This window comes from Rattus norvegicus, chromosome 3 (genome assembly GCF_036323735.1).
Source record: "Rattus norvegicus strain BN/NHsdMcwi chromosome 3, GRCr8, whole genome shotgun sequence".
Taxonomy (NCBI): Eukaryota; Metazoa; Chordata; class Mammalia; order Rodentia; family Muridae; genus Rattus; species Rattus norvegicus.
Window position 1 is genome coordinate 92560473 of NC_086021.1, and position 14016 is coordinate 92574488.

The window sequence follows — 14016 nt, forward strand, 5'->3', positions numbered from 1 at the left end:
TGGTGGGTTTCAAATGCTAATTCTGTGTTTTGGAAAATCAGCCTTTAATTAATATGACTTTTGATAATAGTAATTTTACCCTGTTTATGTCTTCTTTTTACATGATTCTTATAAAATTTATTTAGTAACAGTACTTTTTCATGCCATTCAGAATGGTCATGAGTGCTAAATTGAGATATTCTAAGAAAATGTTATTTCCTCTGGATCAGAGATTAGAAACTACCTTTCGCCATAAATTGAGACATGACATTGTGAACTAGTTCAAAAATTAGAACACTATCTGTTATTGTTCCCTCTAAGACTTAATTTGAATAGGCCTGACAATCATCTGGCCAAGAGATACCATCAGGATGGCTGATTTACATAACACTATGCGAAGAGGGTGGGAAAAACAAACATCCTCATAAATAGATGCTGCATTTGTACTTCTAGAAACATTTCCCTTGGTTTACATTTCTCTCATATGAATTAAAAGTATAATGCTTTTAAATTTATACACTTAGTAATCTTTACTGAAAGATTTTACATTCTCTCATAAGCTATGTTTTTATAACATCTTTATTTGTATATGCGTACAGGATTCTTTGTAATAAATATTATATTTTAATAGAGGAAGCTGGATTTTTGGATTTATTAAATCTATGACACAGAATTAGAACTAGAATTATGCTTTTAATCATTATATTTGTTTTTAGGCACTGGCGTATGCTTTTTTATTGAGGGTTAATTGGTAGCAATGTCTAATTTTTATTTTTATAACCATTTGTTTAATTTTCAATGAAACTGCATTTTTGAAAATTATTCACTTGCTTACTGTGGGGGAAACAATGGCACACTGGTACTGTTCTTTCCCTAATGAGTTTCAGTGTGTTCTACCTTGAGGAGTCTCTGAGGACTTCTCGGGTGCTCAGGGCCTAGTATAAGGAGGGAGGGAATAGGTAACATTTATACCTTTCCTCCATTGACTAAAATTTATTTTCTAAAGGTAAGAAAAAAACTTCCCAATGCACATGAAATATTTAGAAGACTGAAACTTTTGTTTAAAATGAAAAAGTCTGTGTACTATTAGTGAAATACCAATAGAAGGCTGTGTTGAGGAATGTCGCCACAAAAAAAGGTAGAATGTCCCACATATATTGATCACACATACCTAAGTTAAGAATTTCCTTTAATACACTTGAGAAAGCATAGCACAATAAGAGGAAATTATTCAAAATTTATATATAATTTATATATTTATTATATATATTATTTATATATTTATATATATTATATATATTAGAAAAACTACAAACTAGTCCATAGTTACTTATCATTTAGGCATTATTGAGGCTTTATATAGTGTGGATTTATTGTCTTACATGGAAATTAATGAAATCAAAGACTAGTGTATGAAATAATTTGAAAATTAGAAATTTTATTTTATGTTGTTTCTAGAGAAATAGTATTTCCATTTATTGATATGGCTAAGTGTGTTTACAGAAAAACTGGGCATGAATCTTAACTTTGCTGTCAACTCTATGACCACATTAGGTTTTTAGACTAGACTTGTAAAACTTTTCTCATTAATTAAATAATATTGAATCATTTCTTTAGCACGTTTTTTCTATATTTAAAGTATACATAAGAAAATGTACTTTACATGTCTTTTCTTTACCAACAGCTAATTATATAATAGTTGTCATGACTTTTCCCCTCATGGTCTCTGCCTAAGAATACTATATTTGCATATGTCCGGTGTTTTGTGTTTTGCAATTTATTACATTTTGTGAAAAAAAAAAACTTCAAAATCTTCATTGTTCACTCCCATGTCAAATATGTCAAACACGCACATATGCATGCATACTCACAGGCTCATGTGCACACAGAATTAGTTCAAACTTCCTAAAATATTTGCTGGAAACTGTTTTGTTTGTATTCGAGAACCCTTGGAGAAAGTGTCTGAATTTCCCAATTAATATAAGGCCTGGCTCCCTCCTGTGTCTCACAGGGAATTACATAGTTGCTACAGTGAGACACTTTCCAAAATAATTAGTTCTCTGAGAGGTAAGAAAATTAAAGACTGTTGCTATATTAGAAAATATTGCTCTGAATATCAATCAACATGTCCGAGAATATTTGATAAAGATTTCCACCCAGTTAGACACTGATCGACTGAAGGATACTTAAAAATTAGATGCATAGTTTTTATTTTCTTGTGTTTATAATTTACCTAATTCATATTATATTCTAGGTTTTCCAAAAATATCATATATTTTACAATTTTTAAAGATAAAGTGTGAACAAGTATAATTTTTAATAAGAATCATACACGTGCGTATTTAGATGAACCATATAAATACTATCTTGAACCAGTCCTTCAGTATATGTTGAGATGACTCCATGTTTCGATTACTTACTGAGAGGGTTCAACTCCAATCAATAGCCCCAATACAGTTATCTCACAACCACTTATAACTCTAGCTTCAAGAGATACAATGTTGGCTACTCTGGTTATCTGTCCACATCTGGTTCATGCTCACAGAGATACATACAGTAAAGATAAAAATAAATATACAAATAAACTTTATAAACAAAATAATATATATATTTAAAAATCAATTTCTCATTGCTCTATATCCTTGCGTACAACACATGAATCGTGTTCATTTACCATGACAATGAAAATTAGCTTACATTTTAAAGTTAAGAATTCTCAAAGTTTATGGAGAAACAATGTTTTATTTGCTCATTTTTAATTCCATACTTACAAATCTTTTGATTCTGTGTATTAGAAAAATCTTCCACTAAAAGAAAGAACATTCTTTAGAAACAAAGCATAATTTTCAATGGCTATATTAACTGTTTTCTTTTCCATTTGAAGCTTCCATATGACAAAATAAACGTTGTCCAGTATTGAATGGAAATGAATTTAACTCATGACACACCAGATATTTCCTTCTGATAAATGTAGGTTAGTACAAGTGCTGCTAGAAGAACAACAGTCTCTCAATGCTGAACACTTGATTTTCCTTTTCAGAACTAGTGTTACCAATTTTGTTATTACAGTAAGCGAAGAAGTAAAATTCAGCTACCAAGGGTTGGGGATTTAGCTCAGTGGTAGAGCGCTTGCCTAGCAAGTGCAAGGCCCTGGGTTCGGTCCTCAGCTCTGGGAAAAAAAAGAGAATCAGCTACCAATTCTGAATAGCCCTAATAGTAAAGAGTAAAAAAAAAAGTGCTCTGAATGTGACTATATTGGGAAGAAGAGCAAAGAGAGCCTGTAACCTCTGTAACACCCTTTTGTCTACCTTCAGAGTCCTGATGTAAGTTAAACAGTGAACCAGAAGAACACTCACATCTATGATGTCCCCATAGAGTGTGGATCCATCATTGCCAGGGCTCCATGGACCAAAGACTTGTTAGAATTGTGGTAAAGGTTTTCCCTCTGGTTAGTAACTTTTCCTTCTCCCAGCACTAGCGACATTCACTTTTCACTGAGATCCATCTTTTCAGTAGACTGATAATAGATTGAAAAACAGAAACATCTCTTCAGAATATCTTCTTTATGCCAGTATAGTTAGTTGCATGAGAAAGTGCATCTGGGCTTTGTGAATATTGATTGATCACAATACTGACATGTATTATTAGTCTTGATTTGGAAAACTTGTCAGAAAAACAACATCTACTATCTTCGTTTCACAAATGTACTCTTGCATAGAATAATTATTGAACATTTTGGTGGTAAAAAGATTGTGCCATATATTTTGTTTTACTTTTTATAGAAAAAAATCACTATGTGCAAGCAAATCTTTTGGTATTCATTGAATAACAGATTATTCACAGTATTATGAGATATGCCATTAGAGCCATATAATTCTCGTGATGTGGCTGTGAATTAATTTTCACCCAAATTCTTTTAATGACTTCTTATTAATAATTAGCATATTATCCAATAAATCTCACACTAGTATTAACTTGAAAGCCAGAAAAATGTAAGAGAGTGAAATATCAAGAATCCATAAATTAACAATTGATGATGATTGCATTTAAAATAAAAAAGTAATAAGCAGAACAAAAATAAGTCACAGCTAAGAAAAACCTTTTTCTTTTACAGAATCCAAAGAATATTCAACTTATCTCAACCATCCCTGAGACTTACATGATTGTGGGAAGGGATAAGTGTCTGAAAACTGTATGAATATGCTTTTGTGACAAAGCATGTCACAAATTTCTTGTGGAACTGTGAACATAAACTATCTCACTTCTAGTTAACTGAGAACAGTTATGTTTGAACTCTGGGGAGAATGGGAGTTAACATAGCTGCACTGGCTATTTTTAACCTTTGAAATATATTCAACTGAAAAATAATCTTTCTTCAATTTATTTAAACAGAATAATGCCTCTGCTCAGATTCACTTTACTGACAGTCTCACCAATAACAATGATGTTTCAAAATATGATGAGGGTATAGTTGAGTTGACTTTAAGATGACAGGCTGTTGTCTTCATATTATGTAAGTAAAACAAGCAATACAATGACTCCATCAGATATGAATGCAGAAATTAGCCAGGTGAATAATGTGAGTGAAATCACTGTCTTTATACTACTGGGATTCACAGATGATGTTGACATGAACATATTTTTATTTATATTATTTCTTGCAATATATGTTGTAACTTTGATTGGAAATCTGGGATTGGTTGTATTGGTCATTGAGGATTTACGACTCCATAACCCCATGTATTATTTTCTGACTGTTTTGTCATTATTGGATGCCTGCTTTTCTACAGTACTGACTGCCAAAATGTTGGTCAATTTTCTTTCAAAAAACAAATCCATTTCACTTGTTGGATGTGCAACACAGATGCTTCTCTTTGTTACATTTGGAACAACAGAATGCTTTCTTTTAGCAGCAATGGCTTATGACCGCTACTTGGCAATCTACAGCCCACTTCTGTATGCAGTAAAGATGTCACCAAAAGTGTATGTACCACTCATTATTGCTTCCTATACTGGTGGAATTTTACATGCTACAATACACACAGTGGCTACTTTTAACCTGCCTTTCTGTGGATCTAATGAAATTAGACGTCTTTTGCGATATTCCTCCATTGCTTGCACTTTCTTGTTCTGACACCCACTTAAATCAACTTCTGCTCTTCTACTGTGCAGGCTCCATTGAACTAATCACTATCCTCATTGTTCTGGTCTCTTACGGATTTATCTTGTTGGCTATTCTGAAGATTAAATTGGCTGAAGGGAGGAAGAAAGTATTTTCTACATGTGGAGCTCACCTAACAGGAGTGTCCATTTTTCATGGGACAATCCTTTTCATGTATGTGAGACCAAGTTCCAACTACACACTTGAACATGACATGGTGGTGTCAACATTTTATACCATTGTAATTCCCATGCTAAATCCCATCATCTACAGCTTGAGAAACAAAGATGTAAAAGAAGCAATGAGAAAGTTACTCAAGAAAAAGTTGGTTCATGAATGAAACACTTTTTAAAACTGATTAGAGTAAACCTTAAACTCATGGTAACTTATCTGTACATCATATATGAATATCGTGAACAGTATATAGCTAACATTTCCCAAAATACCAATTAATGTTGAATGTAGTGTGTAGGAATGTGAACATATGATTTATATGTCTGCATTATGTTTAAATGATATATATCAGTTAATTTTTGATATATATATATATATATATGATCCTATTGTTTTTCTTCCAATTATTCTGTTTTGTTTGGTGTCAGAAATAATTTATGTTAGGAATATTTAGCTTGCTATTTTTCATAAGGATTAGGTTTTGAAAACAATATAAACTTAAAATGTTGCTGAACCATCATATTACACACACACACACACACACACACACACACACACACACACATATATATATATATACATATATCACTCTTCCTTTGTACATTATTTGGTACTATTGATTTTAAATCATAGAATTGTTCTATTATAATCTTTCCTTTCAACTATGAAATTACATAGATGGAATGAAAACTTCAAAACTAGTGCTGAGACTATTTGGTAATGTTATAGGTGCATTTCCATACATTAGTCATACAAAATGGAAGTTTAGATTAAAAGTATCATCTTAAATTGGTTTCTGTGTCTATACGATTCGCCTGATTTAATGAAATAGTAATTTGTTTTATGCTCAAAGTTCTTGATCACTTCCGAAACCTATATTCCACTACAGGTGTAAGGTATGATCTTGCATTTGTTATAATTTCATAAAACATTCATACCAATAAAAGCTCTATAATATCAAGAAAATATTGACTTTAATTCAAGTACACATATTTTTCTTTCTTTTATATTAGAAAAAAATGTATATATATATATTACAATCCAGATTTCATTCCCCTCCCGGTTCATGTATCCCGCCCTAAGAGTTCCACATCCCATTACCTCCAACCAGGAACCTGCCCTTATCTCCACAAGGATGTTACCGCCTCACCCACCCCACTAGACTTCTAAACTTCCTGGGGCCCCCAGTCTCTTGAGGGTTAGATGCATCTTCTCTGATTGAACCGAGACCCAGGAGTCCCCTGCTGTGTATGTGTTGGAGGCCTCATCTTAGCTGGTGTATGCTGCTTGGATGGTGATCCAATGTCTAGGAGATCTCAGGGGTCCATGTTAATTGAGATTACTGGTCTTCCTACAGGGTGGCCCTCCTACTTAGCTTCCTCCAGATTTTCCTTAATTCAACCAGAGGGGTCAGCAGCTTCTGTCCATTGGTAGCGTGCACCTATCTGACTCTTTCATCTGCTTGTTGGGACTTTTAGAGAGCTGTAATGATTGGTCCTTTTTGTGAATGACCCATAAGCTCAGTAATGGTGTCAGGTCTTAGGGCTTCCTCTTGAGATGTATCCCACTTTGAGCCTGTCTCTGAACCTTCTTTTCCTCAGGTTCTTCTCCATTTCTATCCCTGAAGTTCTTTCAGACAGGAAGAATTATGGGTCAGAGCTTTGGCTGTAGGATAGCAACCCCATTCAGCAGTTGATGCCCTGTCTTTTCACTCGAGGTGGATTCAGTAAGTTCCCTCTTCACACTGCAGAGCCTTTCATCCAGCCCCACCCACTGAGTCCTGAGAGTTTCTCACTTCCCAGGTCTCTGGTATGTTCTGGAGGGTCATCCCAGTCTCCTTCCTCCTGAGGTAGCCTGCTTCCATTCTTTGTGCTGGTGCTCAGGGCTTCAATCCTACCCCCCACAGCCACCTAATACCAGATCATATTGCCCTCTCTCCCCACCCTATCTCTTTGTCCTCCCCTGCCCCCCCCTTGCGGTTGCTTTCTTCTCCCTCCCTAGTGGACCTGAGGCATCTTTACTTCTATATTTATTTTTATTCCAAAATTAGTTTACATAAAGAAGTATTAAGAATGATATGTATTTTTATTTCATTTTATGAAATGAAGCTTTTTCCAAAAGGGATCACTTTACTGTGTTTATACTGGATAATGGCAATATACTTAACAAAATAAAGTTTTAACTCTGTAGAAAAATTCTCATGCCTCCATCAGAAAACCTGTTTTTCTGATAAAGATAAATAGAATACAAAACCGGCAACAGAATCAGTAACAATGTTTATGATAATGAATTTATTTTTTAATGAAAGATTTGATCAGAATTAAATCAAGAAAACAACACAGAGGGGGTTAATTACTGGACTATAACAATAGATTAAATATAATCAATCAATCAATAAATAAAAAGAAAGCTGTAAAACAGCTTAGAGCAAATAAAACAATTTTTTTCTAAAAGTCATATATAGACATAATACTATAGATGATATAGTAAAACATGCACGGAATGCCAAAAATTAAAAACACCTTCTCCTTAATGATGTTTAATATATCCCACTTTGGTTCTAATATTAAAATATATAATTTCTTACATTTTATTATACTTTGCAAAATGTAAGCTGAAAATGCATTTTACTTTTATTTTTGGTTCTTTATGCACTTTCTATTATCATAAGATTGTAAGACACCAGAAATTTTTCCTTAAAAAATGCAAAACACATTGAAAATATTGTAGGATTATAAACTCTCCAATGACAATGCTGTTTCCTTATTATCATCTTACATCCCAACACATATTACCTAATCAGATGAACTTAAAGCTTTTCTGTATCTTGTACAAGTAAAGAAATAGTCTCTTTAAAACTTAATTTACATGTCTGAGTTCCTGTTTGTGTGTGTGTGTGTGTCTGCATACGTGTGTGCGTGTATGTGTCTGTGTGCATATGTATGTGTTTTTGTGTATGTGTGTGTGTCTGTGTGTGTGTTTGTCTGTGTGCGTGTCTGTGTGTGCCTGTGCGCGTGTGTGTGTTTGTGTGTGTGTGTGTGTGTGTGTGTGTGTGTGTGTGTGTGTGTGTGTAACTAAATGCATGTGAGATCACGAGCCTCTAAGAGGGCCTTGGATCCTCTGGAACTGGAGTTATAAGAAATTAGGTTGTGTGCTACCTGATGCTGGTGCTGGAAACTGACCTTGAATCCTTTACTTTCGTAGTGTGTGTTACTAGTTGCTGAGCCTTTAATCGCCAAGGAAATAGCCTTAAACATTAGTACCTTAATAACCTAAACCTAAAACGTACTAAATCTAGACTCACAAACTCATATTTCATGTTTCAGAAACAAGACCACTTAAACATTTGCTATTCCTTCTTGATATTAAAACTAAAGGTCCTTATTCTCATTATACAATCTCATGCACTTTATAATTCTCTAAAATTACATCATGTATACAATAGTATTTTAAGACTTAAGATCAAGTTATAATATGCAAAGAACAGCTCCACACAGATTTAAATAAAACATACAATATGTTTTAGAGATAGATCAAGGAAAGATCTAACTAGAAAAATAGAAAAAGTCCAAGTGACGAGTACCACTCCTATCTTTACTGCCTGGAGTTCTCCCTTTTCTTTACAACCCTATTGACAGCATTTTTTACTTCTTTGTTTCTGAGACTATAAATGAGTGGGTTCAGCATGGGGATCACAATAGTATAGAAAACAGAAGCCACTTGATCCTTTCCCAAGGAGTACGATCTCTTTGGTTTCAAGTAAGTGAAGATCATAGTACTATAAAATATGGTTACTGCCAGAAGATGGGAGGCACAAGTGGAAAAGGCTTTTCGCTTTCCAGAAGTAGAACCAATTTTCAAGATGCTAGAGAGAATGGATGCATAAGACACTGATATGGTGAGAAGGGACACCATTAGAGTTGAACCAGAGACAATGATTATTATGAGTTCAATGACATATGTGTCACTGCAGGACAGGGCTAAGATTGCTGGTGTGTCACAGAAAAAGTGATTGATGACATGAGAGCCACAGAAATTCACCCTGCTTAGACAAAGCATATTGATAGAAGAATCTAGAGCTCCCATCAGGTAGGAACCAGTGAGGAGGGCATGGCATCGTCTTCTGGACATAACAACTGGGTAGTGCAGAGGACTGCATATAGCTACATAGCGGTCATAGGCCATAGAGGAGAGAAGAAAACATTCAGCACCACCAAACAGAACAAAAAAGTACAGCTGGATAAAGCAACCAATGAAGGAAATATTCTTGATGGAGGTGAAGAGGTTCTCGAAGGTTTTAGGTGTGATGACAGTTGAGTAACAGAGGTCAAGGAATGACAGATGGGTTAGGAAGAAATACATTGGAGTGTGAAGCCGAGCATCTAGACAGATGATCAGCATCATGCCTGTGTTTCCCATCAGAGTGACCAGGTATATCAGCAGAAACAGCACAGAGAGGACCAGCTGTATCTCTTTGGAATCTGTCAGCCCCATAAGGATAAAGTCATACTCTTTTGTGATATTCAAACGGTTCATAGTGAATAACCCTAAAGCAGAAAAAAATCAAATACTCAACTTTTTAACTTTAATAAAAAGACTAATCTTTGAAGGTACATGCTGGTATGTTTGTTGGTTTGGTTGGCTTAGTATTAATATTTCTTTTCAGTATAAGGATCAATAAATATTGAGGGTAGATAGAGGTAAAAAAGTCATATTTGACTAGAACACAGTAAAAGGTGGCATAATTCATGGTTTTAATTGCAATGGGAGTATTCTGAATGATTCTCTTTAATAACACCTCAATTATTATCAAATATTTGGCTCTCAGTAATACTGGTATGCATCCATTTTAAAAGAAGAATCTAAAAATGTCCAATAATCACTTTTCAGAACTGAGTTCAAATAAATGCTTCCTCTTTAGTGTTTCCTGTATAGTTTTCTCAAAGGAGCATGTAGTTAGACTTTTATTCCCAAGGAATGCACAATTTATAGAAAATAAAAGATAATTTATCTGGTATTGTTGCATATATGAGTTAGTATTTTCAAATGCTAAAAAAAATCATTCAGGGTCACAAAGAAAGCAACTTTACTCCAAATGAATTTTCTGATCATGCCAGGATTATTCTCCTATTCAAGAGACTGTGCTTGGAGGAACAAACCACCTCAAAGCAGAAAGTGCACTAAGGCAAGGGGTTTCTGATCTTTTTCCTATTGGCAAAGATTTAACCTTGCAGTCTTTCAATACTGGTTTGCTTAAAATGATCCCTGCCAAGGAAATGAAGGAAGGCAAAGAGTGCACAGCTACTTAAAATTCCTAAAAAACATCAGAACTTTGGTGTACACAAAATTTTTACAATGTGTGTTGAGATGAGACAATAGAACATTAGTTTTATAGTCATACACATTACAATGTGAGGACAGTAAAAACAAGATTTGCATTTCTTGTAATCAACACTAATTTTATTTTATAATGTTTCAGAATGAATATTTAATATTCATTTAAGGCATAGTATCATAAAATATGGCATTTCACTTCATCATCCTTGTTCTGCTTGCTTTGAATTAAAAGTAGATTTAAAGTTAGGATTAAATTGAAAATATTACAAAAAATAATTTCTACCTAGTGAATTTATAACTTATAAATGCTGTTCTATTATATTCTTATTCTTATTCTTCCTCTTATTATTATTATTATTATCATGCAAACATTTTTAGAAAGTAATTAAATTAGGATCACTATAATAGTCTTAAATTAATTTTCACATTATAAAGCTGAGAAATGTGAAGTTTTAAAATAAAATCAATTACAAAGGACTATGTCAGTTTATAGACATTTAACATAGGCCATACTATTTGTTTGTCAATGTAGTAAATTAACTGAAATATTTGTTTTTGCTTTATGTTTATGAATATTTTTACTGAATGTCTGTCTGTGCATCATGTACTTGAAGAGTGTATTTAAGCTAAGACAGAAGTGGGAGTCATATTTCTTGGCATTTTAGTAATAGTCACTGGTGAGCTGCCAGATGTGTGCTCTGAATTGAACACTTATCCTCTCAAAGAATAGTCAGTGCTCCTACCCTCTGAGCTATCTCTTTATCATCTTATTTAAATTTTTAATAAGAATTTATATGGAGGTAAAGCTAAGAGTTTGTATTAAGCATTTTTGAGTGCAAATATGATGCCACAAAATATTAGATTAAGAAAGCTTTTTGTTCAGTTCTTTGCTTCTTGAACACCTTTAATATTTATGAGTACATAATACTACAGGCATTTCAGTGACCTATGTATTTAATGAAAAATAAAAGAAACTAAGTAAAGTTAAGGAAACTTATCTAAAAGAAGAACAATTAAAGCACTATGATTCTTCCCATACTCTCAATTCCAGAATTTACAGCATTTTCAATGAATCAAGTCAGGTTATATAATTAATCAAAAATACTAAAAAATATAAACAACATAATATTTAGTTCCTCTTAAATCTCAATATAATTTAAATCATTAGTCACTGTATTGTAGTAAATTAGAATTACAGAATTTAATACTTGACCAAACTAAACCTAATTTAAAAAGTGCTTCAATATACTTATATTGAATGTAGACCTTGACTTCTGCAATGTTTCGTTTTTATTTCTGCAAATATTGACACTGTTCATGTTAAGACACACAAAAATTGATATAAAACAATCCAAATAATGTTTAACATACTTACTGTGAGGCAAGGAGTATGACGATACTTCTTCCAGAAATATAGTTTTTTATTGTTCTAACAGTAAATTTTATGAGTGTATAAAGTATGAAAGCTTTTAGATAACTTGTACATTTTTATAACATTATTTTCCTTGGAGTGGTTATTTTTAGATTTTTGTACATTCATTTTATTTTAATTCTCAATGAAAACAATCTACCACAAAATTTTGTTTGTTTCTAGGTTACATGAAAATTTTAATAAGAAATCCAGTCCCCAAACTATATCAAATATTTAAGGTTCGTCAGTGTAGTAGAGTACATTGCCTCTTATCCTGATGAAGCACATGTTTCACATACAACCACTGATGATCCTGTCTTTAGGGAACTGATTCCAGGAGAGTACACTTGGCACTCATTCAAGGTCAAATGTTCAAGGGCAAATGAGCAATGACATGTTCTCTGAGAATCTTTACCAGGCACTGGGTCTTTTTTTAATTACGCTTCATATTAAAAATAACTATTTGATTTGAAATGACCTATTATTATATTAAAATGCATCAGGTCACTTCCTAGGCTAAAAAGTAATGTTCAGAAACATATTTAGGTATTTTAATGCTCATTTCATTAAGATTAAAAATAATTCCATTAGTGTCAGTATTTAAAAGGATTTTATCTCAAAGAAGAAGATATGCTAATCAAAGAAAAGGGTAAAGTATAACAGATTTCAAAAAGTAAATAAAATAAATTAAAACTTATTCCTGATATTTTGCTAACAATATTTTATTTTTCCTCAAATTTCTTCCCTTTGTTTGTACCTAACAATTACTTGAGCACATATATTTTTCTAATTTTGTTTACTATAGTCAACATTATATCCTTAATTTATATTTAATATTACAAAAAGAAATTAGAAAATGTAATGAGACTTTGTGTAGCATGGAATATTTATGAATATAGATTAAGTCTAATGTCAAATATAAATTTATTAATATATTAGAAAGTAATTAAATTAGGATCACTATAATAGCCTTAAATTTTTATCATTTCAATTTGTTCTCAAGCTACATTCAACATTTTGCAATTATGTCACATTATTATATAGATATGTAAAGTACATAGATTTATCATAATGTATGTGATCAGAAGAATCTTCACTTAATTTCTTTTCATTTTGTTGATATTCATTTCTTCTGCAATGCATGAATTATTTTCTTGAATTGTAGAAAATTTTAAAAGTATTACTTTTATTTTACATAAAAATATACTTTAAAGATGGTGAAAAAGAATGCAAACTCCAAAAAAACTGGAAAGATATTACCAAGCTACTCATCACCTAGCACACTGACTGGAAAAGTGACAGTGTTTTAAAGAGTGATGCAATGCATTTGAATCTAGTGCCTTTTCTCACCTTCCAACACATGGAAGATATCTAACATTCCAATGGTGGAACATAGAGTATAAAGATTATGTCCTTTATCATCTAGTATGAGAAAGAAGATAAAATCTGGAGCAGCCAAGCAAAAGAAATGATGGAAGAATAGAAACAGACACTCTCACGTGTGTGTTTGTGTTTGTGTGTGAGTGTGTGTGTGTGTGTGTGTGTGTGTGTGTGTGTGGTTAAAGAAGGAAAATATCTTAAAGTAGCATGTATAGATGTTTATATATTTTTTGGCAAATGGAACCTGTCACTCTCATGAAAAGGAATAAAAGCACTGTTATTTTCACAGCTAGGTACATACAGGTTATATATCAATCACAAGAAGCAAATAATCATAAGCAGGATAATCAGATGTGAAAATTTATTGATAAAAATTAGTATTAATATTTGAAATTATTTATGGAATAAGGCAAGAATTCACACATGAATGCCTGCATCTTCTTTCATTAGAATGAAGATTGAAATAGCATCTTTGCAGCATGTACCTCTGCATGCCAGAAGACATCACATACCATTATAGATGGCTGTGTTGGCTGGGCATTGAACTCAGGACCTCTAAAACTAGGGACATGTA

General features: G+C 32.8%; 2 protein-coding genes and 1 pseudogene across 2 annotated transcripts in view; 1 reads left to right on the plus strand and 2 right to left on the minus strand.

Annotated features, from left to right (window-relative positions):
• Positions 1-14016, minus strand: part of Or8h10b (olfactory receptor family 8 subfamily H member 10B) — a 35808-nt gene that overhangs the window by 14019 nt on the left and 7773 nt on the right. The window lies entirely within an intron of this gene.
• Or5t17-ps1 (olfactory receptor family 5 subfamily T member 17, pseudogene 1) lies at positions 4529-5480 on the plus strand (annotated as a pseudogene).
• On the minus strand, positions 8909-9850 carry Or8h11 (olfactory receptor family 8 subfamily H member 11). Its single transcript, NM_001000672.1, has one exon. It carries the CDS (start codon positions 9848-9850, stop codon positions 8909-8911), a length of 942 nt encoding a protein of 313 aa, NP_001000672.1.